This window comes from Rhinolophus sinicus, chromosome 16 (assembly GCF_057876585.1).
Source record: "Rhinolophus sinicus isolate RSI-liver-muscle chromosome 16, RSI-T2T, whole genome shotgun sequence".
In the NCBI taxonomy this organism is placed as follows: domain Eukaryota; kingdom Metazoa; phylum Chordata; class Mammalia; order Chiroptera; family Rhinolophidae; genus Rhinolophus; species Rhinolophus sinicus.
This window is the reverse complement of record NC_142516.1, coordinates 107155809-107182036: the sequence shown is the minus strand read 5'-3', so window position 1 is coordinate 107182036 and position 26228 is coordinate 107155809. Positions and strand designations below refer to the sequence as shown.

At 38.5% G+C, this 26228-nt stretch overlaps 1 protein-coding gene across 1 annotated transcript in view; it reads right to left on the bottom strand.

Annotated features, from left to right (window-relative positions):
* WDFY2 (WD repeat and FYVE domain containing 2) overlaps nt 1-26228 on the bottom strand; it is a 172868-nt gene that overhangs the window by 95782 nt on the left and 50858 nt on the right. Inside the window, exon 2 of the mRNA XM_019752158.3 lies at nt 7183-7250. Coding sequence (XP_019607717.1) covers nt 7183-7250 — 68 coding nt within the window. The remainder of the gene's footprint in view (nt 1-7182; nt 7251-26228) is intronic.

Sequence of the window (26228 nt, the reverse complement as noted above, 5' to 3'; positions counted from 1 at the left end):
TTCTCCCTGACAAGTTTTAAGTTACAGTAAAGTGATCTATACAGTAAATTTCTGTGAGATGAAAATCAAACAAGCGTATGTTAAATAAATGCTATAATTACTCAGATTAATACCTGTTATTTTCAGTTTGAATAATCTACATTTTCCTTCATTTCTGTTAAAAACCAAAGTTCCTTGGACACCTTTTCTTCTTAGTAAACATAAAATGAAAAGGTCAGATTATTTTGAAAATGTAAGTAGTTATAACCAATAGCAAAAGAAATCAAAAGGAAGAATATGCTTCACAACTGGAAACCAAGCAGTTATTTGAAATAAGATAATTGGGCGTTTCCCAATTATACACATATTCCCCCCATCAGCCAAGAAACTCCCTTAATCAAATTAAACATACTGTTTAAAAATCACCCAAACAAACACTACCTTATAAAAACAGAACTGCAAATCCATTACTTCAAATACCTTTCGGTCACTAACCTACCCACATGAATTTTCCCTCAAATCCCTTAAACCCAGCAGAAGAGGTGGGATTGCACATGAGCCACCTTCACAGCCCTGAATCACTGCAAGTGCACCTTTGACCTCACATTGGTAATTTGCATACAGAATAAATTATTTCCATCTCAGATATAAAGCTTATAAAAATATTAACCATTTTAATATTCTAAATCCTCAATTTCAAGTTATCTGTTGCTCTCAGACTATAATCCCAACAAATGGGTAAAGGAAACCAATCCAGCCACAACCTAACGAATTAGTGAATCTTTCCTAGTCCCTCTGGATTAAGATGAGCAATGACACTGCTAAACATCAAGAACCTGAAAGGACTTTACAAATATTTATTTGGTATATCTCATAATAAAAATACTTTGGCAAAATTGAGAATAATATGGACAGTTTATCTGTTAGGCTTCAGAACAGAAAAAACGTAAAGGACTTGACCAAAGTTGACTCAACAGATTGGTAGCAAAAATGAACATCAAATACCAGTTTCCCACCCAGGCACGTTCAATATATTACAAGGTATTTTGAATTCAGTAGTGTTTCCTTATTCACAGGGGCTACCTCAGAGACATCCAGTAAACACCAGAAACCATGTAATGTACTGAACCCTATAGGTCGTTTTTCCTATACATACATACATACATACATACATACATACATACATACACCTTTTCACTTACAGGAAGCACTTTACAGCTTCTCTTTGGCACATCCAAATTGCCAGCACTACTACTCTTGCACTTTGGGCTCATTATTATGTAAAATAAGGGTGACCTGCACACAAGCACTGCGATACCATGACAGTTGATCTGATCGCCGAGACCGCTACCATGAGACTAACGAGCGTATACAGTGTGGACACGCTGGACAAGGGATGATTCATGACCCGGGCAGGATGGGGCAGGACAGCGAGAGATTTCATCACACTACTCAGGACGGTGCTCAATTTAAAACTTATGAATTATTTCTGGAATTTTCCATTTGATATTTTCGGACAACGTTTGACCAAGTTGACTGAAACTGCAGAAAGCAAAACCACAGGTAAAGGGGTACTACTGTACTCCAACCTAAAACAAAGCATATTTTTGGGTGAACTTCATGTAAACAGCAAGACTATGTTCAAACTTCATCTCTCTTAACTAAGAAGCCCAAATGACTGGATCTCCCCAGCCCTGCTAAGGGGATCAGTTCTCGTGCCCAATAAGCCATCTGGACCATCCCAAACGCGGCAGCACACAGGCTGGTAAGTTCTACCCTAGAGAAAGCAAAGTGATTCTGGCCCTCTTACCTGAAAAATATTACTGCTTAGTGCTTCTCATGAAAAAGGCACTAAGCATTCGGGTAGACAATTACTTCAAAAATAGCCGTAGTGTACACCTCGGTGTGAGCTGAGGGCACAATGCATGAAGGCATTTCTGCAGAGGGCGAACACAAGCAGGAGAAGTCAGACTGCACTTTTGCATGGGACCGCATATCCTTCATGCTGCCATCATAAATAGGCTTTCTCTCAACCGGGCGTTTGATAGAAATTGGGAAGCATACAGTTCAGAATTATGTTTTTTCAGCGAGGACAAGAGTTCCTATACTTTAAAAGTTAGCTGAACAAATGGTAAAGTGGCCGTACTAGTGTGAAAACTGAGGGGCTCACCCACAACTTCAGACTGGGCAGTGGCGCCCCACCGGGCCACGGCACAGAGCTGGAAATGTGACAAAACAGGTCACTGTATGGCTCTGTTAGGTGTGCTTTTTATCTGTAGATCTCTTTAAAAACCTGTCTTCTGTTTTGCTTTCAGGACAAATTTATAAACACTTCGGAGCCAAAGTAAATTCCACCCGCCTGCCCTGGCAACAACAGAACCCACGGTGGTTTATCCCACACACCTTCATTCCCAAGGCTCTAGCTTTCTCAACCTCCTACTCACGACCATCGTTGGCAGCCAAAGTGTTTTACCTATTCTCCATGCCCAAGGGGAAAAGATGGCAATAAAGGCCCAGACACGATACCTAATACTTTAACGGAGTAAGAAAATCTCTAACACCTGCCACCCTGGCTTCTGTGTGAGAACTCTCTCCTCCATTCCTTTGTCTGACCTAGTTGGTAAAGTAAATCTAAGATATCTCAGTCATGAAAACAGAAATGTCTGTGCTTTTCATGTGTGTTATTTTCCTCCGTAGTGTGATACTAATGTGGTAGTTGAAATTGTATCTGTTTAGAAGCCTAAAACAAATAATCACACTTATGGATACAACTGAAACCTCGACTCTGTACGGTCAGGAAGGCCCTCTCTGGTTTCCAAGCCCAGGCAGGTCCCTGGTGGGTAGGTTGTAACTTGATCTTGTCATAGGCAATAAGCAGGTACTATGAGAGCTATGTCAAGAATATATTATTTTTTGAAAGAACATTGGTTAAGGAAGTGCTGTTATTTCTCACTCATCCATAAAAATGAGCTTATAGGAAACGCTAACACAAGTCATCAGTCACCCCAAATTCACCACATCCAGCAGGGGTTTAAAATGGACATTCCTCAGGGAGGCTCTGTGATCTTACGTCCATTATGCTGACTTCCCGTTCTAACACTCACCACGCATCATGAGTGGTACTTATTTTCGGTCTGCCTTCCCCACCAGACTACACACCATGAAGATATGGGAATCATCTGCCATATTTAACCACACATCCTTAGCACACTGCCTAGTGTTTAGTACAGAAGAAGCACTTAAAGTCTGTTGAATGAACTGTCCAAAGAAACTAAGGAAAATAGGATAAATATTTATTTTTGCTCTTCTTCACTTGCCCTCATTTTTCTCAGACCATTTCCGGCTTAACACCACAGGACACCAGCAGAGACATGGCTGAGTCCTGGCTCTTTAAAGATCACATTGACCCACGAGAAACTGAACAGAGAGGAACTAGGAGGTATATACAATCAGGGGTAGGCTGAGTCATATACTTGCAGTTACAATGAACAGAAACGCACTGGAGTGAACTTAAGCACAAATGGGCACATCCAGTAAGCGAGGCAGTATCTCTTTAATTCAAAGGCAGAAGCAAAGGTAGGCTTCTGGAGGTTAGGAGGGTAACAAGGAAAACATTCAGCATCGCTTGCTCAGGATTCTCTCCCTCTGGAGTGCTCCTTCCTCCCTCGTTCACACTTCCTTTTAAGCAGGTCAGCTTTCACTGTTTCTTTAAGCACACAAGTGCTTCCCAGCTCGATGGTTTACGTGTTCCCAGCTCAAGGGACCAGCCTGAGATGAGACTAGCGTCTCCTACGCCAAATTCTAAATTTCTGGGAAAATCAGATTGGCTCAGGGGCAAACAGCCTTAAGGAGGCAAGTCTAGTTTCTCCATGCTCCTTCCTACAGCAATGTGGGAGTTTCTCAGAAAAGACAGGGATAAGGACACTCCCAAAGCAGTGGTTTTGTTTTTGATCATGAAGTGTCTGCTCCTCTGTCTCTTGTCGCCCACTCCCGAAGGTTCACTCAGCCCTTATCACACTCTTACTTTCTGGCTCACTTCCTGCCATCAAACTTAGCCTTCACTATTCAGTCTTTCTCATCTAATGCCTTCTGTTTCCTTCCTTCCTTAAACTTCAAATTCTTCTCAACGCTACACATCACTAGTATCCTACGCGGAACATGACAAGTACTATATTTAAAAGGTATTCTAATGGACAAAACAAACAAATAAGTCATGTATCACATGTACAAGATATTTTAGGTTTTCTTTGGAATTTGGAATACTACTTGCTATATACTACTATAAACACACAACACGGTCATATCTGCTTTGTGCTGTCTCTATTATAGCCTCCAGGTATACTGTACCATATCACTTATTTTGTAACTAATAACCACATAACTGGTAATTAAGGATAATATGAACCTCTTAACAAAACACCTTTCAAAAGAAAGGATTGCAAAACAACCGCTTGGAAATTCAAAACTATTTCAGGTTTTGTAACTGACCAAAAATGTAGCATAGGGTATTTCCTTATCTCAAGTTAAACAAAACAATTCTTGCTCAGAGATCAATGACTATGTTATCTGAATGCATACAATTCCTAGGAACATAAAAACCAATTTCTGACTAATTGTGAAGAACATAGCCTTTGGCTCTTTTACCTTTCCGTGGCAGTGGAACCATCCAACAATGAACGATTACAGAAGTCATCTTGACCATCTGAGCCTTGCTCATCAGCAAACGCTGGCACCTAGCTTGATGGCCTATATACAGCAGGTGTGCAATAAATGTTTGATTGACTAGAATGTGTACTTCTATCTATGTGTTTACAAATCAACACTATATGTGCATGAAGCTTTACATGCATTCATATAAACATGTATAAATTGCCACAAAACAATGTCCTCACACTTTAAAGTGCATTCAAATTACCTAGGGATCTTATTAAAATACAGATTCTGATTAAAAAATCAGGAGTGGAACCCAATATTTACATTTCTAGTAAGTTCTCAGGTGATCCTAATGTTGCTGGTCCATAGACCCCATTTTAACAGCAAACGAATCAATTTTTTGCTCCCTTTAGTAGAACACCATAGGTAAAATATGCAAATACTTAGAGGGTTCTCCTTCTCAAAGATCATGTTTAGTCATTAGGAAAATTACAACAATGTTCTCAGGGAAATTTGTCTTTATTATCAGATTCAAGTCTTCAATAAGTATTTATTGAACACCTACGCTGGGTGCAGAAGCTATAGCAGCTTTTTAATCATTCCTGCACACAGCTTAATAAATTATGAAAATGGAACTCGAAGCTTCTCTGCATTCTCAGTGATATTCAAATAAACAGAACATTACAGAGAATGATGCCAAAATGTGTATGGATGAGTGTATGGGGCAGAGGGTGGGTCAGCAATAGCTTAGGATCCTGTGTCTCCACGAGGTTCCTATTAGCGTTCATCTCAAGAGAATTCCTTGCTTGCTGTCCCCAAGCCCTCATCATTCTGCCCCGGCCCCCCTCTCCTTTGTTCACAGTCATGAGAGTGACACGTCTCTGGGGTCAACTTCAACTTTTCGGATTACAGTCCTTCCCCATTTCTTTCAGTGAGATACTGTGTCAACTTTGATGAAACAGCAAGACCACAGATAAAACTGGTTCATACCACTTAAAAATCAGGGGGGAAAAATCAGATAATTCGTTTCCCTTTCCATTTACCTAAGCCCCCATCACTACCATGGCTTAAAAAGAAAGTTCACCTAGGGCCTTTGTCATATAATGCTGTCTGCTGGAGGCACAACAGGTAAGGGGCGAATATAAGTACTCAGAATTACAAGAAGTTTCTTCTTCAGTAAGGTAGGGTTGAGTACTTGGTTCAGCTTCGCGTTTGTCATGCAAAATTCAAAAGACATACAAAACCTCAAAGATAATTTGAAAATCACAGAAAACCATTACATCCTTAATAATTCATTTGTTCATAAACAGGCAAAATTGTTGTTTATGTTATTACAATATTCCTTTGCTAGAGGCATACACTTAATCACATCTACAATTTAGCATGATTTTAGTTGCACATTATGCCATGTACTTCTCAAACTAGATATCGGTAACAAGGGAAGAGGTGACACTGCAGCAAGCCAGAGGGGACATGAGCCCAAGCGACAAACCTGAGGGATTTTCCTAGGGTGTCAATTTTAATTAAGATTTAAAGGAAGGGAAATGTTTACTAATACAACTGATAATGAATTTAAATAATTATTTTACACTAAAATAAATATGGAATAGGATGCCCAAACTTCATTAATTTTAATGATAAAACACTAGACTAAAAGAAGATTTATTTATTTATTTATTTATCTATCTATCTATCTATCTATCTATCTATCTATCTATCTATCTATCTATTTCTTTAAATTGGGGAACGATGTGTTTTTCCACACCTCATCAGCTCCAAGTCAAGTAGTTGTTTTCAATCTAGTTGTGGAGGGCGCAGCTCACTGGCCCATGTGGGTATCGAACCAGTGACGTTGGTGTTAGGCGCACTGCTCTCCAACCAACTGAGCCAACCGGCCACCCCAAGAATTTTCTTACTTTGGGGAGCCAGATCTTCTCTCCCTGCAGGGGAACTCTGCCTGTGTAAGAGCCTAAGAATCAGTCATATCTTTTTTTTAAAAAGTGTATTTGCAAGATTCACTACTTATCAGTGCAGATATACTTCTCACATAAGAGCTTAGGGAAATGAGTTTTGACTTCTAATTAGAATGTTTCAATCCTAAGCAAATCCTTTTAAGAACTGAATGTTCAATGTTGAATGTCTTGAATTTGAATAAATAATATAACAACAATGCATGAACAAATTTACCTCACAAATGTAATCACTGGACAAAATTTGGAATTGTCTAAGGAAGCACTTTACAAAAAAAGTTAAACAAAACGTTAGAAAAGAGAGGGACACTGCTATAATCAGAAAGCCTATGTGCTGTAGTCCTTCTCCCATTAATCTTATTCAGATCCTATGAATATATCGTCAATTTCAGAACAATTTTCTTATTTTACATATTGAGAGTTTTAGAAAATCTAAAATGATTCGATACTTTCCATTATAATGATAATCCTAACCCTCAGGTATCCCTACTCAAGAATAAAACAAAGAGAAGGCACCCTTGGAAGGAAGGGGAGCTGGGGTCAATGTCTGGTTTTTAAAGACAGAAATCCAGATACTTACAAGGCATCACATGGTATATGCTTGGCCAATATTGTCCACTATCTCTCTTTAACCATATGCGAACTGTCCTGCAATAGAAGAAAATGTGTGTTAAATCAAGTATTTTCAGTCACAGGAAAATTTTGATAGAAAGCAAACCTCTTACTTATACATACATATACATGTTTATATGCAACATATCTTAACTATAAATGTATATATCTTAACATGTATATGTAATATACATACATACACATATATGCATGCATACCACATATGCCTCTCTAAAAATTCTAAATTTAAGGCTTGTATACATTAAGAATTACATATGAATCTTTAAATGTTATCTTCATATATGTCTATGTACACACATGTAATAGTGATAGTGGTTGAAAATTATTATTTTTCGTTGTTGTTTTGTTCTCTAAATATGACTTTTGCCCTAGTCTGCTGGAAGCATTCATCTGCCTGGGGAGCTATTAGGTTTTAGTACTGAAGGAAATGCAAACAGATAAAATGAAGCAATACGCAGCATTTGACACACACAGAAGGATTACACAGTAAGTCCACAGTGTTAGAGGCCAGGCCAGCCATTGTCTCGAGAGACGGTTTTTCCAGGCATGGTCAGGCAATAGCAAGCTCCAAGAATCACATTGCTGAGCTGAAGGGCTGGCCAAAGGGCCCGCCATGGGACAGAGAAACCCTGTAGCAAAGGCTGTGAGTGCTGTTCCAGGCCAGCAGGCCAGACAGAGAGCTGAGAGGAGGAGAAGAGAGAGGAAGCAGTCAGGGAGTGCCACTTAGGTTCTGACCAGCCACAAAGGCATCACCACTGAGTTACGCCAGCCTTGCCATCATCTGCACGTGCTCGCAAGGCAAACACAACTAGCAGGTAACAGGGACACTGCTCCACAGACCAGAGGAAGCAGCGAACATCAAACCAAGGGAAACGAGCAGCTCCCCACTGCTAGGAGATCCTCTATGCCACACTCCTCTTCCCACACTCGTAAATCACCCCAGGATAAAAAGCAGACAGAGACAGTGTTTTTATCTCATGGAATTGGATACTACCTAAACAAACCATTTAAGTGATCATACTAGACTAAGTTTTAAATAGTATTGGCTTTTTCTCCACCTAATCAGTGGGTCTCCTACAAGAAGTGGTCAGAAAAAGACTAAACTAACTACAGACACAATAAAGAAATGCCATTTTCTCTGCATAGCCACAAGATACAGTGTACTGATATACAGTGACACTATATATACGTGCAAAACTCCATCTTTTTGGTCAACTATCCCAATTTGTGATATGGACAGGTATGATGGTAAATAGTTTGTAAGAAGTAATTTGATACATACACTACTTGTATACATATCAGCCTTCACTTAAATTCTTTTTATAATATATGCCAGAGTATTTTTATATGGAGATTACTACCTCAACAAGAATACAGGAGTGACATCACAGAAAATGGCAGAGTAGGAAGCTCCAGGAATCAGTCCCTATACCACATCCACTACTGAGCTGGCAAGAAGTGTCAGAATCCCATTGCAAAACTCTAAAGTCTAGTTAGATACTCACAGCATATAAGTGAATGCTTGTTGAAGAAAAAGGCTTCTATATGTCAGTGAATTTCATGTGTTGCTAGCAGCTACCATTATGCATGCCCCATCCCTGTAGCAGACAGTTGTGGGGACAGTGGCCCCTGTTCAATGAGTGCCTTGCTGGTACCAAGATGGGAACCCTGCCCTCCAAATTTTGGGGATGAGTGTTTTGATTTGCCTGGCAGTTCACTGAAAGACTAGAAAGGAGATTGACTATTGTTTCAATCCCCTAGGACTGAAGGGTTTCACAGACAATGTCTGCCAAAAGAATTTAAAGAAACAGAAGACCTTTATTTCCTTTATTAAATCCAAACATTAAAAGAAATCACTGGTTGATCTCAGAGACAAGAGAACAAAGACGTCAATGATAGCATATAACAAGAAATACAGTCATTGCAAATATAGTTTGGAAAAGTTGCTAAACAGACAGCTGAAGCATTCTCTGGAGGAGAGAGAATATGATTTTCAGAGTTACTGCATTATATTTAAATTATCCAGTTCTCAACAAAAAATTGCAAAGTGTATAGGAAGTGGGCAAAGAAACAGGAAATGGCCCATTCATAGGGGAAAAAGTGACAAAATCATGGATACAGAAGTCCAAACACTGATTGGCCATACTAGACAAAGATTTTAAATTAACTGTCTAAATACGTTAAAAAAGCTGAAGGGAACCACAAACAACTAAAGGAAATCGGGGCTGCCGGATGGCTCAGTTGGTTAGAGCATGAGGTCTAATCAACCGGGTTGCAGGTTCGATTCCCACATGGGCCACAACTAGATTCAAGACAACGAACAGCCAGAGCTTCCGGAGGGGCAGCCAGATGGCTCAGCTGGTTAGAGCATGGGCTCTCAGAGGCAAGATTGGAGGTTCAATTCCCGCAGGGGATGGTGGGCTGCGCCCCTTGCAACTAAAGATTGAAAACGGCAACTGGACATGGAGCTGAGCTGCGCCCTCCACAACTAAATTGAAGGACAACGACTTGGAGCTGATGGGCCCTGGAGAAACACACTGTCCCCAAATATTCCCCAATAAAATTTATTTTTAAAAAAGAACTAAAGAAAATCATGACAAGGATATATGAACAAGTAGGGAATATGAATAAAGAGATAAAAATTATAGAACAAAATCAATTAGAAATTCTGGAACTGAAAAGTACAATAGCGGAAATAAAAAATTCACTAGAGTTCAACAGCAGGATTGAGAAGACTCAGCAAGAAGAGTCAGCAAACTTCAAGTTAGGACAACTGAAATAACCTAGTCTGAGGAGAAAAAAATGAAAATGAATAAAGAAAAATGAACAGAACCCAAGTGACCTATAGGACACCATTAAGTGTACCAACATATATGAGAAGGAGAAGAAAGAGAGTAAGGGGCAGACAACTATTTAAAGAAAAATGGTTGAAAACCTCCCAAATTTGATGAAAGATAAGCTACATGGCCAAGAAGCTCAACCAACTCAAGAAGGATGAACTCAAAGAGACCCACAAGAGACACAATAATCAAACTGTTGAAAAGCCAAAGAGAAAAATCTTGAAAGCAGTAAGATTTTTTTATCAGAATTCTTGGAAGCCAGGAGGCTGTGAGACGATAAAGGGCTTTAAAGGGGGAAAAAAAAATGTCAACTAAGAATTCTGTATCTTGCAGAACTACTCTTTAAAAGTGAAGAAGAAATTAAGACATTTCCAGATAAACAAAAGCTAATGAAGTTAATTGCTAGTAGACCTTCCCTAAAAGAAATGTTAAAAAGACTTCTTCAGGCTGAAACAAGGACAATAGATTGTACCTGAAGCCATACAAAGAAAGTAAGATCATTGGTAAAGGCAACTACATAGGTAAGTATAAAAGCTAATATTGTGTATTTTGTTTGTAACTTTTTTTGTTTCCTACGTGAATTAAAAAAGACATACGCATAAATCAAGAATGTTAAGTCTATGTTACTGGGACTACAATGTGTAATTTACAATAACAACAAAAGGGAGGGGGAATGAGCTGAATAGCAGCAGAGTTTTACGCTATTGAAGTACAGTTGGGAGCAATTCAAACTAGATTGCTATAAATTTAAGATGTTAAAAATCCCCTTGGTAACCACTAAGAAAGCAACTAAAAAATATACAGCAGAGAAAAAGAAGAAATCAAAATGATACGCAAGAAAAAATTCAATAAAAAATAAAGAGATAGCTGGGAAACCGGTGAATAAAAAAGATGTGACATAAAAACAAAAAAGAAAATACAAAATGGCAGAAGTCCTTCTTTATCAATAACTACTTTAAATGTGAATGGATTAAACTCATGAATTAAAACATTAGTGGCACCTGGCTCAGTAGAAATGAGCATGTGTTTATGTTGCCACCTGGCTCCAGTTAGCTGTGCGCCAAGTCAATATATGCTCTTGGCCTTCTAATCAGTAGCTGGTCAAATGCAAACAGGTCTTTGGGATTCCAGGGATATGGGATGAAAGTATCCACTGACCATCTGGCACACTGTGACCCACAGTAAGCCTAAGATAAAATCTAAGCAGCATGGGTAGTGTGGCATGGCAGAATGTTCCAGAATCCCAGTGAGGTTAAAGAACATTCCATTTATATTTTAGGTACACGTTATGACCTGGTCTTTGGAATTGTGAAAGCTGGATGGTAAAAGGGCCTTGGAGTCCTATTGTTCAATACGTAGACATTCACTTATTCACATCTCCCAACTCCATTTTCAGCTCCGATTCTTAAATTCCAGCCCTTTCGCCTGGTATTCCCTTAATTTCTAAAACCCTAGCCTTTGTCATTATTGGTACATACCTTCTTAATTCTTCTAATGTCATTTTAACATCATTTTCAGAGTGGAATAAATGTTTGCGGTCAATCCACATATTTTTCACTGAAAATTAATCTCTCAGATTCTTCAAACCTTTGTGGGACTCCATTAAGCAAAGATGAGGAATGCCAATACATTCTCTGTACACTGAATTCGATCCTATACAACTCCAAAACCAGGGCCTGTGCACCTTTCAAAATATTCAAGGCTTGCATTTTTGCATGAAATTTCAGAAAAATGTAAGTGATAAAATGGACATTTACTAGCACAGTTTTAAAAGTAGCCATTAGTACCAAATAAAAATTTCATGACAGAAAAAAAAAAAAACAAAAAAAACATTAGTGGCAGAATTAAAAAAAAAAATCCGACTTTATGCTCCTTAAAAGATCCTCACTTTAGACTCCCAAACACAAATAGGTTCCAAGTGAAAGGATGGAAAAAAGATATTCCATAAAAATAATAAACAAAATAAAGCTGGAGTAGCTATGCTAATAACAAACAAAATATGTTTGTAAGTCAAAAATTGTTACAGGAGATAAAGGACACTACATATGACAAAAGGGCCAATTCAGCAAGAAGATACATTGTAAATATATATGCACCTAAAACAGAGCCACAAAAGATACCAACTAAACACTGACAGAATTACAAGGGAAAATTCACAGTTTTTCAATAATAATTGGAGACTTCATTATATCACTTTCAATAATGACAGAACATCTAGACAGAAGATCAAAAAGGAGCTAGGACTTGAACAACACTATAAACCACCTACACCTAATAGACACAAAGAACACTCCACCCAGTAGGAGCAGAACATGCTTTTTTCTGAAGTGCACATGGAACAGTCTCCAGAATAGACCATATGTTAGGCCATAAAACATATGTATTTTAATAGACTGAAATCATACAAGGTATCTTCTCCAACCACAAAGGAATGAAACACCAAAAATTAATAATAAGGAAAACTGGAAAAATCACAAAAATATAGAAATTAAACAACATAACCTTAAACAACCAATGGGCCAAAGAAGAATTCACTAGGAAAATTAGGAAATACTTTGAGATGAAAGAAAATACAAACACAACATACCGAAATTTATAAAGGGCAGCAAAAGCAGTAGTGGGAAATTTATAGCTATAAATGCTTACATTAAAATAGAAGACAGATCTCAAATTGACAACCTAATTTTACACTTTATGCAACTAGGGGGAAAAAAGAGCAAACCAAACCAAAGCTGACCAAGCGATGAAAGAACACACAAATAAATGAAAAGACATTCCCTATTTATCAATTAGAAGACTTAATATTAATATAATAATCACCAAAGCAATCCTACAGATCCAACGTTATCCCTATCAAAATTCTAATGGCCTTTGTGACAGAAATAGAAACATCATTCTTCAGATTCATATGGAATTGCAAAGAGCCTCAAATAGCCACAATATTGGAAAAGAAAACGTTGAAGGACTCCCACTTCCTTATTTCAAAACTTACCAGAAAGTTACTGTATTAATAGCAGTTTAATATTAGCACAAGAAAAGACATGTCGATCAGTGGAATACAGTTGAGAGCCCAGGGATAGGCCCAAGCATCTATGGCCAATAAAGTTTTGACAAAGGTACCAGGATACTTCAATAGGAAAAGAATAGTCTCTTCAATAAATGGTGCTGGGATAACTGGATAACCCTATACAAAGGAATGAAGTTGGACTCCAGCCTCCATATACAAAAATTAACTCAGGATGGGTCAATGACCTAAATATTACAGCTGAAATTATAAAACTATTAGAGAAGAACACAGGAGTAAGTCTTCAAGACCTCAGATTCAGCAATGGACTCTTGGATTTGACACAGAAGCCCAAGAACAAAAGAAAAAACTGGACTTCATAACAATTAAAGACTTTTGTGCAACAAGGGACATCAGCAAGAGAATGAAAGAAAATCTGCAGAATAGGAGAAAATACTTGCAAATCATATATCTGATGGGGGTTTCCTGCAACACTACGAACTGCTGCAACTCAACAACAACAATAAAAGGACAAATAACTCAATTTAAGGGTGGGCAAAGGACCTGAGTGGACATTTCTCCAAATAGGATAAACAATTGGCCAACAGCACATGAAAAGATGTTCTACATCATTGGTCAGCAAGGAAATTCAAATCAAAAGCACAATAATATACTATTTCCCACTCACTAGGAAGATGAAATCAGTAATTTTTAAAAACAGAAAATAAGTGTTGTAGAGGCTGTAGAGAAATAGGAACCCTCGTGCATTGCTGGTAGGAATGCAAAATAGTTTGGCAGTTCCTCAAAAAGTTAACAGAATACCACATAACCCACCAATTCCACTCCTAGGTATATACCCAAAAGAACTGAAAACAGGTATTCAGATACTTGGCTCATGTATGTTCATAGCAGCATAATTCACGACAGCCAAAAGGTGGAAACAACCAAATGCCCATCAGCAGATGAATAAGTAAACAAATTTTACCATGGTACATACTGGGGGTGCCAAAAAAATGTATATAAGTGGACACTTTGGTTGATGTTGCTCAAGCAGTAGCTTTCCGTAATCAGAAGTGCCTGGACGCTGATTATAAGCACCTCTTGTAATTGCAGAAGTCAAATGTGACTTGTATTTGTCTTTTGTTATCGGTATATACTGAGTATTACAATTTTAATAGTTTTTTTCCTTACATAAAAATGTGTATATATATTTTTTGGCACCCACTGTATATGCAATGGATTGTTGTTTGGCCATCAAAGCAATGAAGTACTGATACTTGCTAAACTTGGATGAACCTCAGAAACATTACGCTAAATAAAAGAAGCCAGACAAAAAAGGTCACATACTGTATGATTCCTTTTACACAAAGTGCCCTAGATAGACAAATCCACAGGGACAGAAAGCACATGGCAAATACATGAAAAATATTTGTTGTGTAAGTGGAAGTATGTGTTAGTTCAAGGTAGCAGAAACTGCTGGTTGCCTACACTAAATTCATTCCCTCTTCCCCCCTCGTAGCAGTTATAGTAACCTGACGGGGTTGGGCAGAGCACCAAGCCCAATAAATAAAAGACAACAGACCTCAAGCTAGACGAAGTGCTTGGCGGAGTTTTTTCGCTATGGATACTGCCATAAGTGAAGAAAAAGAAGTCTACGGGGCTTTTCAAAGGGCTGTTTTGCCTACAAAACCCAAACACGGCCTTCCAACAATCTCCCCAAATAAGCATGATTATTAATCTCATGGTACAGCTGAGGTTCTGAATCACTGACAGACCCCAGGTTATACAGAGCCACACTGTGACCCCAGGCAGTCTAACCTCAGAGGTCGCTCTCTCAGTCACTATATTACGCAGAACTGTTCCCTAATATGGCAATTACATGTGGAGCTGTGTGCACATAGGTTGTTACACTACTGGAATGTTAGCTGAATCAATGCACAAACCCTCAGATGCCTAAACTACAACATGATTGTGTGTGTGTGTGTATATATATATATATATATATATATATATATATATATATATATATACAAAAAGACATACATATTTCATATATAAAATACAAAATATATGATATACATGATATACACAACGTACCTGACATACAAGTATGACATACAGGCACACATGATGTGATATATATGTCATACAGGATATAGGTGATATACGATATACGATATATATCACCTTATAACTTATGCATCTGAAAGACCACAAGCATTGATTCAGTGAACGTTCCAGTAGTGTAACAACCTACATGCACACAGCTCCACATGTACTACCACTCAAATGATCTATAGTTATCAATTTATGATATATATACATAATCTTATGTATACTAGTTTCTAATATGTACATATTAGTAACTTTCTAAAAATTCCAGTAAAAAAGGTACACATCAATACAGCTAGTACAGGTTTGTTCTAAGATTTTTAAAATAGCTAGCTATGCAGGTCAAAAGGGTGGCAGGATAATGTTAGTTTAATTTTAACATTTCTACAGAAATAATAGCCCCCAAACACTTTGCGTGTACATTTCATCCTTACACTTACCCCCAGGAACAGAAATCATCCTTGGAGATGAAGATCCGAGTGTAAGGCTTAAGCAATTTGCCCTAAGTAGTGAGTGGATGCAGTTATTTTAAATTCTGTGCTCTCTTCACTAAATACACTACCTTCTTCACAACAACATGCATTAAGGGCAATCAATAAATTTTATAATCTAAAAATAAAATTATATAATAATATTTGTTCCCTTATCTTCAGAGGTATAAGTGCAGTTTTAAGAAGAAAACAGGTACTGCATCCTAGAGGTCAAGTGTACAATTGGGATAGGTAGGAATTTCCTAGATAAATGTAAATTCCACTATACAAAGCCTATAAGTAAGTATTAATGTCTATGAAAATTATATTTAAAAAGCAATGCAAAAAGCTTTTACTAGTAAGTGAAAACCTTCTTCTTTGAAAAAAAAAATTGAAAAAACAGCTGTGATTAAGAGTCATAGTTAAGCCAGTAGAGGTCAGTGTACTGGAAAGAAAAATGCATGACCATGCTGAAAGGCAGGGCAACTGCACTCCCCCACCCTCACCCCCCCAACCCACGCCCCCACACACATGCACACAAAGCCCTGGGTTCTCAGGAACCAGACAGTGCCACATACATTGCTCCATCCACCTTGCTGGGTCCTGTTTTCTTTTCCCCTGCCTCTTCCTCTCCCTCAACTTCTCAGTACTAGGCAGAAACAGATACTGGAAGAGTTGAGAGAGAGACGCAATGCTCACCTAAAAAACAGGAAGACAAGCCAACCCCAATGGGCCTCAAACAGTTCATCAGCTGGGCTATTTTGAAAACAGCACAATCTTATTCTGTGTTGGACACAGCTGACCACATTTCAACAGGTAAAAATTACTTTAAAATATTGTCGTTAAATATTATTCCTTACACCTAAAAAAGTTTTCCTATTTTAAAAGTTAAAACAGATGTTAGACAAATTGTAGCATTTAGCAAATCTCCGCTATGATCAGTGCTGGTTTGCTCCTTGCCTGAGCTCTAAACAAAGTCAGAGAAGGAACCACATTTTATCATACTTGGCATCTGTCCCCAGGGCCAAGCCCCACACCAGGTACAAAACTGGTGCTCATCATTTGTGACAGAGCGAAAGGATCAGTCAGAAAGCCCTCCCTGTAGTCCCTCGCCTCCCCTGTCCAGCCGGGACGTTCTCTGATTGCATCCGCACAGGGGCCAAGTGCAGAACTGCAGCAAAGACGCTGGGCTGACACCAAGTTATCTGGACACTGTGCTGGTGAGACGATGGGAAGGAACCATAAATAAACCCTTTATTTTAATTTTACAGCTGCAGCATCTACTAGTACTCTAAAGAAATAAGAAAGGGAATGGTATTCCCATGCTACCTCATTGCACCCCAACTCCCTCCACAGAACCGAATCCAGTGCCTGCCTGAGTACAATCTAGTGAACACTGTAGGGTGGGTGTCCTCCTCACAGGCAGCCCTCAGCCCCGTAGCCAATAGGATCACACAGAGGGGTCTGGACGCAAACATTCAATCAAACAAAGGAGTCACATGTTCCCTTTATGAGATCTTCTGAATTTCAGTTGGTTTGACTTCCTTGTTTTGAACTGTGTTGATACACATTAGATGGCAGTAGAGTCTAGTTAGACCCAGTTGCTGAACTGTGTGCATGTATGCACGCGTGTGTGTGACTGTGTGTATGTACACACACATGCATGTGTGTAGATATATAGACAAGCAGCACACCAGGTCCACCCAGGAAAAATATACCATTTGTCCTACATTCTATCAATCTTTAAGTCCACTTATACCGATGGGGACAATATACTACAGGCACTGGAACAACTTGAATTTCCCAAGACTACTCAAATCTAAAAGTTAGGAATTCTGCCCCACAATGCGCTTATATACATTCAATCATTGACTTGTTGATCATTAATTAATTCAACACCTATTAAACACCTACTAGGTACTACTGTGTTTCCCTGAAAATAAGACCTGGCCAGACCATCAGCTCTAATGGGGCTTTTAGAGCAAAAATGAATATAAGACCCAGTCTTATATTCATTTTTGCTCCAAAAGATGCATTAGAGCTGATTATCCGGCTAGGTCTTATTTTCGGGGAACCACAGTAGTATGTGAAATGTACAAAACAACAACAACAACAAAACAAAAAAAAACAAGCGTCACCTCTGTTCTCAGAAGCTCACTGCCCACGGGGGGGAGACAGGTCGCAGAGCAATACACACAGCCAGGTAAGAGCTAAGGTGGGGAGATGCCCAGGCTGTTACAGGAGCACACGGTTATGCAGCCTGGGTTAGGTGACATTAGAGTAAGCTTCCCAGAGACGACGGTATCCAAAATGCAAGATGAGTAGGCATTTACCAGAGGAAAGGGGGAGAGGGAGAGAGAGCATGTTCCTGGCAGGGAAAGCATTATCTGAGCATAGAGTGGGAAGAGCAAGCAAGGAAGAAGGCAGGAGGCCACTGAGGGCTTTCTATGCCATGTAGAAGAGTCTGGATTTCACTTTGACGATAATGAGGAGCCACTGGAAGATAAGCAGCCAATCACAAAACCATCACTTTTTTGTTCGTTTGGGGGAAGCCTGTGAGGGGTACTGGAGTTTGCCCCACAACAACAACAACAACAACAACAACAACAACAACAACAACAAAATGCCTTTAAGCTGGTTAGAGAAACAAAAAAACTCAGAAAGAAACTTTGAGCCTCCCCCTTTAGCTGCCTCAAGAAATTCAGATAGAAAAATCTGCTTTAGGAAGGGAACCTTAGCATACACCTTAATCTATGAATTAAATGTCGCAGACAAGGCGGATCCAAGCAAATCAGTTTAAGATTCCCCTCTGTCTCATTGTTTCTGGGTGGCCTGGGCAAGTATTTGATTACCACATGTTTGCTCTTTCTCATCTACCTGTGAATTGCCTACTCTCCAGTTGAAGTCCCAACCCCTTGCCTGCCTCTACTTAGCCCAGAAAGGCATATACGCCTCAACAGCCCATGCGCTGCCTTAGGATCTCATATTCTTATGGAACCCCTGTATGTCCATATGTAATAAATTTGGTCATTTTCTATTAATGTCTCATTAATTTGACTATTAGTCCAGCCAGAAGAACTTATAAAGGTGGGAGAAAAAATTATTTTTCTCCCCCAATACCTGGAAGAAGCCTCATTACACTGAAGGAACCAGTTTGGAGGATATGGGCAATAATCCAGACAAAAAAGAATGAAGCCCTGAAAGAGGACAGATTTTAGAGCATTTAGGAAGTAGAAGCACCTAGACTTGGGGAATGACTGGCTGTGGGAATGGTGCTGTGTGAACGGTGGTGCCATTCATCAATCAGTGATTTTTTTGTGGAAGGCAATGTTGACTTCATCGTCAACTTGCAGAGTTTGGGAACGATCTAGTTAGGGCTGTTGAGTGAACTGCCTACGTGGGAGTCCAGGGGTGAGGCCTGAGATGAAAATTAAGATTTGAGAGTCAACAGCACATAAGCAGTAGCTAAGTCATTGGTAAATAAGAAGGAAGAGGGGCCAAAGACAAACCCTTGAATAACGCCAACAGTTAAGGGGTATAGAATGAAACAGATCTGTGGAGACCTTAGTGTGGACGTCCAAGGAAGAAGAAAACTCCTTTACTTCTCAGGCATACCATGTGTCCTAATTTTGGGGTAAGAAAATAAGGTCATTATAAACATACCTAAGAACTGAACCAAATCTACAGTGAAAACATGCCCACAATAAAAATAAAATTGAAAAAAAAGAAAGAAAGAAAGAAAAAAAGAAGAAAAACCAGCTATATAGGTCACTTTTCTGAAAGAAAAGATTGGGGGTGGTGACAAACAGTATACCATAGGTTGCTAAGCTACTGAATAAAATAAGACGGGGCGTCTAACCATGATGAAATCAGGCTTTTAAAAATGTGCCCCAGAATGATGCAACCTTCATTAGTTTCCATAGCAATGAGCTTCATTTCCCAGGGGACAATTGTTATTTTTGCCACCACTTAAGTAAGGGGGGAGGAAAGGATAGTCAATCCTACTGTGTTTTGAAGACCCTGAATTTTCAGGTAATACTTTTTTAATAGATCACACACTCTAACCTCAATACAAACAGAAGGTAGTCTCTAGTAATCTGCAAACTAATATGAAAACTTGGAGCAATGGGATATCAGTCAGTGTCTTTTTGTAGTTTTTAATGACTTGTTTAAAGGGAGGAAAAAACTCTCTAAATACAGAGAATGTTGCAGAAATTCTTGGAAAACATACCTGAAAGATTAAAGATTTTTTTTAAGAGGCCTATTTCTCTATGATTATTTGTAATAAGAACAAACTGCCAGATTCTCATTATATGTATTCACATCACATGCAGTAAATAAACTAAACCCAATCAACAAAACACTGTGCATCTCTGTACTGCGGGTTTCTCCATGGATAGACAGAGGTTGCTGTGTGGAGTGAATTAAGGCAGCCAAGATTTAAGATCCAGGGGCTCAAGCTGGGTGCTGTCCAGCTTCTAGACCACTCTGCCAAGCTGTCAGTTCCAAGCATTAATCACCCCACTATGTCAGACCTAAACAACTTTGCTGAATCACAGAATCACAGACACCTGGATTTTTTTCTCATAACTGTAGCAACCCAGCAATCAGGCTGGAAAAGAGTTGACTGTTTTGTATTTCAACACCTTGAGTTTTTCATGGCATTCCTGCTTTAAAAATAATAACCATTCTGGTCATTTGCAGTCCTGTGCTTCAGGCAGCTGTGCTTACTACAGTGCTCTCTCCGCATTTTAACCAGCAGGGGCATATCTCTCAAATCGAGGGTTGTGACAGCCTTCGCCATATACAATTTTTAAAATCACAACCAAGAGGCAATATCATCATTGTTTTTTAAATGTATAAAATGAAGTCTCAAAATGAAATTAAAACAGACCCATATGCCAGGTGAAAAAGTACAAACACACACAAAATACAGGGAACTGTTGTCTTTATCAGTCAGTAGTAGTAAGAGTCTTGAGAAAAAGAAGTCCCCACAAGGCCTTAATTCTGAGAAGTTTTATTACTAATAAGCACTATTCTGTATCTGAATAGTTTCCTTGCCCTCGAGACAAGTTTTCGTATATTTTATTTTCTTGTGGTTTAACTCTTAGTGACTCCTTAAGCACAGCTTTCTGTCCTTGCATAGTGGTGCGTTTTAGAGTTCGGGGACTCCCCGCCTCTCACCAGTGTTGCCTTCACATCTCTCCCATATTAGCATAATTCCCCTCCAAGCCTTGGGACTCCCCAGGCAAAATTAAGCTCCAGCATCACACTGTATCTTGCATATGTTCGGACAGCCACATTAGCTGTCAGTGCTGGTTAGTAAGTCCATCTCCCCATTACATGATGAATTCCTTGAGGACTTTAAAAATTTTTATCTTGAATATTTGTATCTTTGATTTAATACCTATATTTTTATTTTGAATACACAAGGTACTTAAGTATAGAGGAGGTGCTTGAAAAGGTCATATAAACACATAAAAGAAACAAAATAGAACCAGAAATAAAAGAGAAGAGAAAAAGAACACGTTTTTGTTGCAATAGTAGAGAATAACCCGTAGGGAAGCACTAGGAATGCACCAGAAGAGCAGAGGCTGGACCGGTTCCTGGTTATTACCATCAGCGATGCCATCTGCTCCTCAGCCAGAATCTCTCAGAGGCCAGAGAAACTGGGTACACGGCTTGAACTGTCAGTCTGAGCGATTCAGCAATGTGAGAGCGCTCATCAATATCACCGATTAGGAAGAATACGGATGGAATCATTAGAGAAACAATATTGATTTAAATATAGTTCTGGGCTCTGCACACAGTGGAAAGGCTTGGTCTGTGTCATCCTACTCACCATTCTAGTCCTACAGCCTGCTGCAGTGACAGGCACGTGATAAATGCTCAACAGGAACTTAATGAAATAGTAAACTGAAAGAGCAGTGACTCAGAGAATGCCCCTGGCTGCCAGCGTTCTGAATCTGTAGATGGATGAACTGCTCTCTTCCAGGGTAGTCACATGTAACAAAATGGTCAAGAATTTCACAAGCTTAAAAACACAGCAGAGCTGCGGGGAGGGGAGAATGGGGAGTTACTGTTTAATGGGTATGGAGTTTACCTTTGGGAAATGGACAGTGGTGGTGTGGTTGCACAACACTGTGAAGGTACTTAATGCCACTGAATTGTACACTTAAAAACTGTGAAAATGGTAAATTTTATGTTATGTCTAGTTTATCACAATAAAAAAAACTAAAAATTTTCTTAAAAAAGGAAAGAAACAGCAGAACGACTATCTCTCTAAAACTGTAATCTTCGGAGAGTTGCCAAAGCCGCAGCAATGAGAAGGCAGCTGTGGACAGACTGGGCCTGAAGCAGGAAGGTCAAGGGCATCCTATCCTGGCTGAGAATGGGAAAAAGGAACTCACGTGCCCACTCCAGTAGGGTACTCATCCCGCATTCAAATCCAACTTAAACTTGGAGGAATTAGACTTGATATCCTATGAAAAACGGAGATTTCAGAACCATGTGTATGTGGGTAAGGTTACATAATGAGAGGATGTTTTCAAAAGACTACTTTGGCGGTAGTGAGCAACTTGGATTAGACAGGAGAAAAACGAAAGTCTGCAAGACCCGTTGACTGCCTACTGTAGTGATCAACATGTTAGAATATAGTAGTGGCAGGGGAATGAGGAGGAAGAACCAAATCCTAGATATGTTTCTAAGAAGGAATCAAGGCAAGGAGAAAAAGTCTAAGGTGGCTTCACTAGTTCCAGTCTGGAGAGCCATGCTGATTGATGATGGAGGCAGACGGCAACACATGCTAGCCTGTATTTTACAAACAAGGGAAGGCCTCACAGTCAAACCATTTTTCAAGAGAAAGAAATGAGAAAATCTCATTGATTTCCAGCAGTATGACAGATTAGACAGTGAAAGATCTTCTGGATTAAAACAATCAAAATGTTAGGTAAAATTTAGTAGAATTTGGCTTTCTTTTTATTGCCATTTTAAAACGTTGCCAACTTATTTGAATGTGAGGGACCTGCAGATCCCCAAAACTCTAAGTAATAAAGAAGCTTTTAGCAATTTTTAACTCACATTTTTAACCTTAAGAGTTTCTGTTGGATCCTGGAGATCTTGAAATATCCATTTTAATGCCACATTGGGCATGGGATCCCAAAGACTGCACACTCACTTAGTGTAAGAGTTTATAAGAAGGAAATCCCCCCATGCAGAAATGGGACAGCAAGAAAACTTACACAGATAAAACGGGGGGAGGGGGGCGGGGGGGAATCAAGCTGTTCTCCATAAGCTGACCCTAATGAAAAATTAAGTACAAATGTAACCTACTTGTGTCATCTGAAAAGCCTCAAGTGGAGAATTTAACTTTAAGTGGTCCTAGATTTATAATGTCCTCAAGGCAACCAGGAGAAGCAAAGCAAACCGAGTCTTCAAGGAGATCTTAAAGATGAAGGCAACCAATAACAAGGAAATTAGCTCAGATCAGGTCAAAAGTCATCATTTTCTCTCCTAGATGAATTGATCAGACTATGATGGTGACAACATTAAGAAAATCATTGTTAATTTAGTTCTATGTGATAACAGCATTGGGGAATAAAGAACAAGTTATCATTTATAGATATTCACTAGACTATTAACAGGTGAAATGATACAGTAACCTAAAATTAGTTAAAGTAAATCCCAGCACCCCTATCCAACAAAAGATTGGGTGGGGAGATGTTTGAAACAAGATTGGCAAAAGGTTGATCACTGAAGTTGGGTGATGCGTACATCGTTATTTTCGCGTGTTGTGTATGTTTGAAATTGTTCACTATAAATTGTTTTTAAAAATTTTGAGGTCTTGACTCATACCAACAACGGTATACAACTGTATGTTACAGAAAGGCATAGCCTTCTTTGGGAGTACAGAGTTTATGAATAGAGAAGCAGTAGTAGATGCTATAGTCACAAAAGTACTAAAACTTTGCCATCCACTTGGCAATCTGAATTGGTTTAATATCCTCTGTTGGTATTAATAAATAATAGTTCATAGATGAAACACTATTTCTAGAGAATAGATAACTTCTGGGTCTCTAAAATGAATGAACAACCTTGAAAAAAATATCCTTTAAAGATATAAAAAGTTGGAGCAAATTATCCAGCATATATTCCCAAAAGAAACTGGCAGTATCAGAATACTCCAGATAAATTTTAAATTTTTTAAAGTTCTCATGTTAAATATTCTCAATATATAAATTACAATAGCATACGTCAATGGTAAAGGAGACAACAGCATATGGACTGCTTTTAGGTTAGCAGAGTGGATGAAAATGTCTATTTTCTGCAGTGTTTAAATGTATTCCATTAGGAGATTAAATTCTCCTCACTATTGGAAAACACTAAGTGGAATAAAAGAATTCAGATTCCATATTAAATAACCTACAGTTTTTCAAATGCTCTCCTTTATGACAAGTACTGAGTTTCTAGGAGGAATCATGAGAGCCCTTACAATCCAACCTATATTACAAACTGAGACTAATCATATTTCTCACAAATTTTAAATGCATCTGACACGCTTTGTAGTAGTACAAAGGAGGTATAAAACAGGAAAATCAAAAAGACAATGAGACTACCTCTTTAATCCGCCAGGTCAAGTAGACAAATAACAGTAGCTAATGCCCTTTACAATTTTGCTTGATATAAAGTGATGATATAGCATAAAATGGTTGAAAAATCTCATGTTATCTTAAAAAACCACCATATACAAATATACTCTCCTCTTATAATCAACCATTCTTCCTGTGGGTTCTTCAGATATATAATGTATACTCATGAATGTTAATAAATCCCATAAATCAAAATCACATTAATTCTCCTTCCATATTGAACCTTCCCCATAAGCTTCCACAGAATTTTCTTGATGTATCAAAATACATGGTGTAACAAAGTACAGATGAACCTATAGTAGCAAAATTTCTTTATATGTTAGTTGAAGAGTCTACTACCACAAATAATTCACTATATCTTGACCTCCCTTGAAAAACATGCTTGCGGTAAGCCATGCCAAAGAAAAGCTTATGTGTAAACTCATTCAACGCATACAGAAGCCAGAGAAACAGAACCTTCTGTTTATTAGTCAACCTTCATTTACATTTTTGTGGGGGAGGTCAGGTAAAAGTAGTAGCTGAAACTAAATTATTTTCTAATATTCCTTTCAAGAAAGAATTCATTAACTTGCAAAAAAATTCTGAAATTCATAAGAATGTTGAACTAAGGCTGACATACCACATAGCCCCTCCAACAAAAGCCACGATGTAAAGCAAGCGTGACATGTAAATTATTGCTTTACATAATACATAGCAGTATCAAATTAATCCCTGCAAAAATAAAAGTCCGAACTCTCGCAGTACCCTGTATTTCCACTAGCCAGCATTCTCCCAAGGAATGATATATGTAATAAAATAAAATGAATGAAATCAGCGTTTCCTGACTAGCTTTTCATGAATGGGTACTTAAGTGTGAAGATGGATTAACTCTCTGATCTCATTTTAATGAGTTTCTCTTTGTCTTTGAGGGACTACACTGCACAGATGCTCAATCACTCTACTCTGAAGTCATTTAAATCAATCCATTTAAGAATTCTGAGAACTGTGCTGACTTGCACTTATTTGGGAATACTAAATTCACCAAAATATAAAGTGAGAGAATAATTTACATAATGCAAAGTTACCTCTTCCATCCAATAGGTTCCTAATTGCTGTCATTTCTACCTCCTTAATGTAACTAAAGTCTATCCTCTCTCTGCTACCGTGTTTCCCTGAAAATAAGACCTAGCTGGATAATCAGCTCTAATGCGTCTTTTGGAGCAAAAATTAACATAAGACCCAGTCTTATTTTACTATAACATAAGACCGGGTCTTTAGAATAGAATAGAATAGAATAGAATAGAATAGAATAGAATAGAATAGAATAGAATAGAATAGAATAGAATAGAATAGAATAGAATAGAATAGAATAGAATAGAGTAATATAATATAATATAATATAATATAATATAATATAATATAATATAATATAATATAATATAATATAATGCAAGACCCGGTCTTATACTAATTTTTGCTCCAAAAGACGCATCAGAGCTGATTGTCCGGCTAGGTCTTGTTTTCGGGCAAACAGAGTAGCAACATTGCCTTAGTCATTCATATTCTCACCTATACCCACCCACATGAGCCTCCTTGCTGGTCTCCAGTCTCCTATTTCAGCCTTCTTTGATCCCCTCACCCAGCCACTGAAGTCATCTTTTTAAAATGCAAATCAAATTACTTCACAACTTTCAAAGATTTGGGGAATCACGTCCAACCCTATGGAATACCAGGTTCTCCAGGATCAGACCCCTGTCTGTTTTCCACACATCCCAGTTGCCCAATACTCTACCAAACTACTCTTGGTTTTTTTCACTCACCAACGGCCACACTTTTTGTTGGATTTCATAGGTCAGGAATAAGAAAAAAAACACAAAAAACTAAAACTAAAAGGCTGATGAGTTAAACATCTCATTGCCAGCTTTTTATTTTGCCAAGAG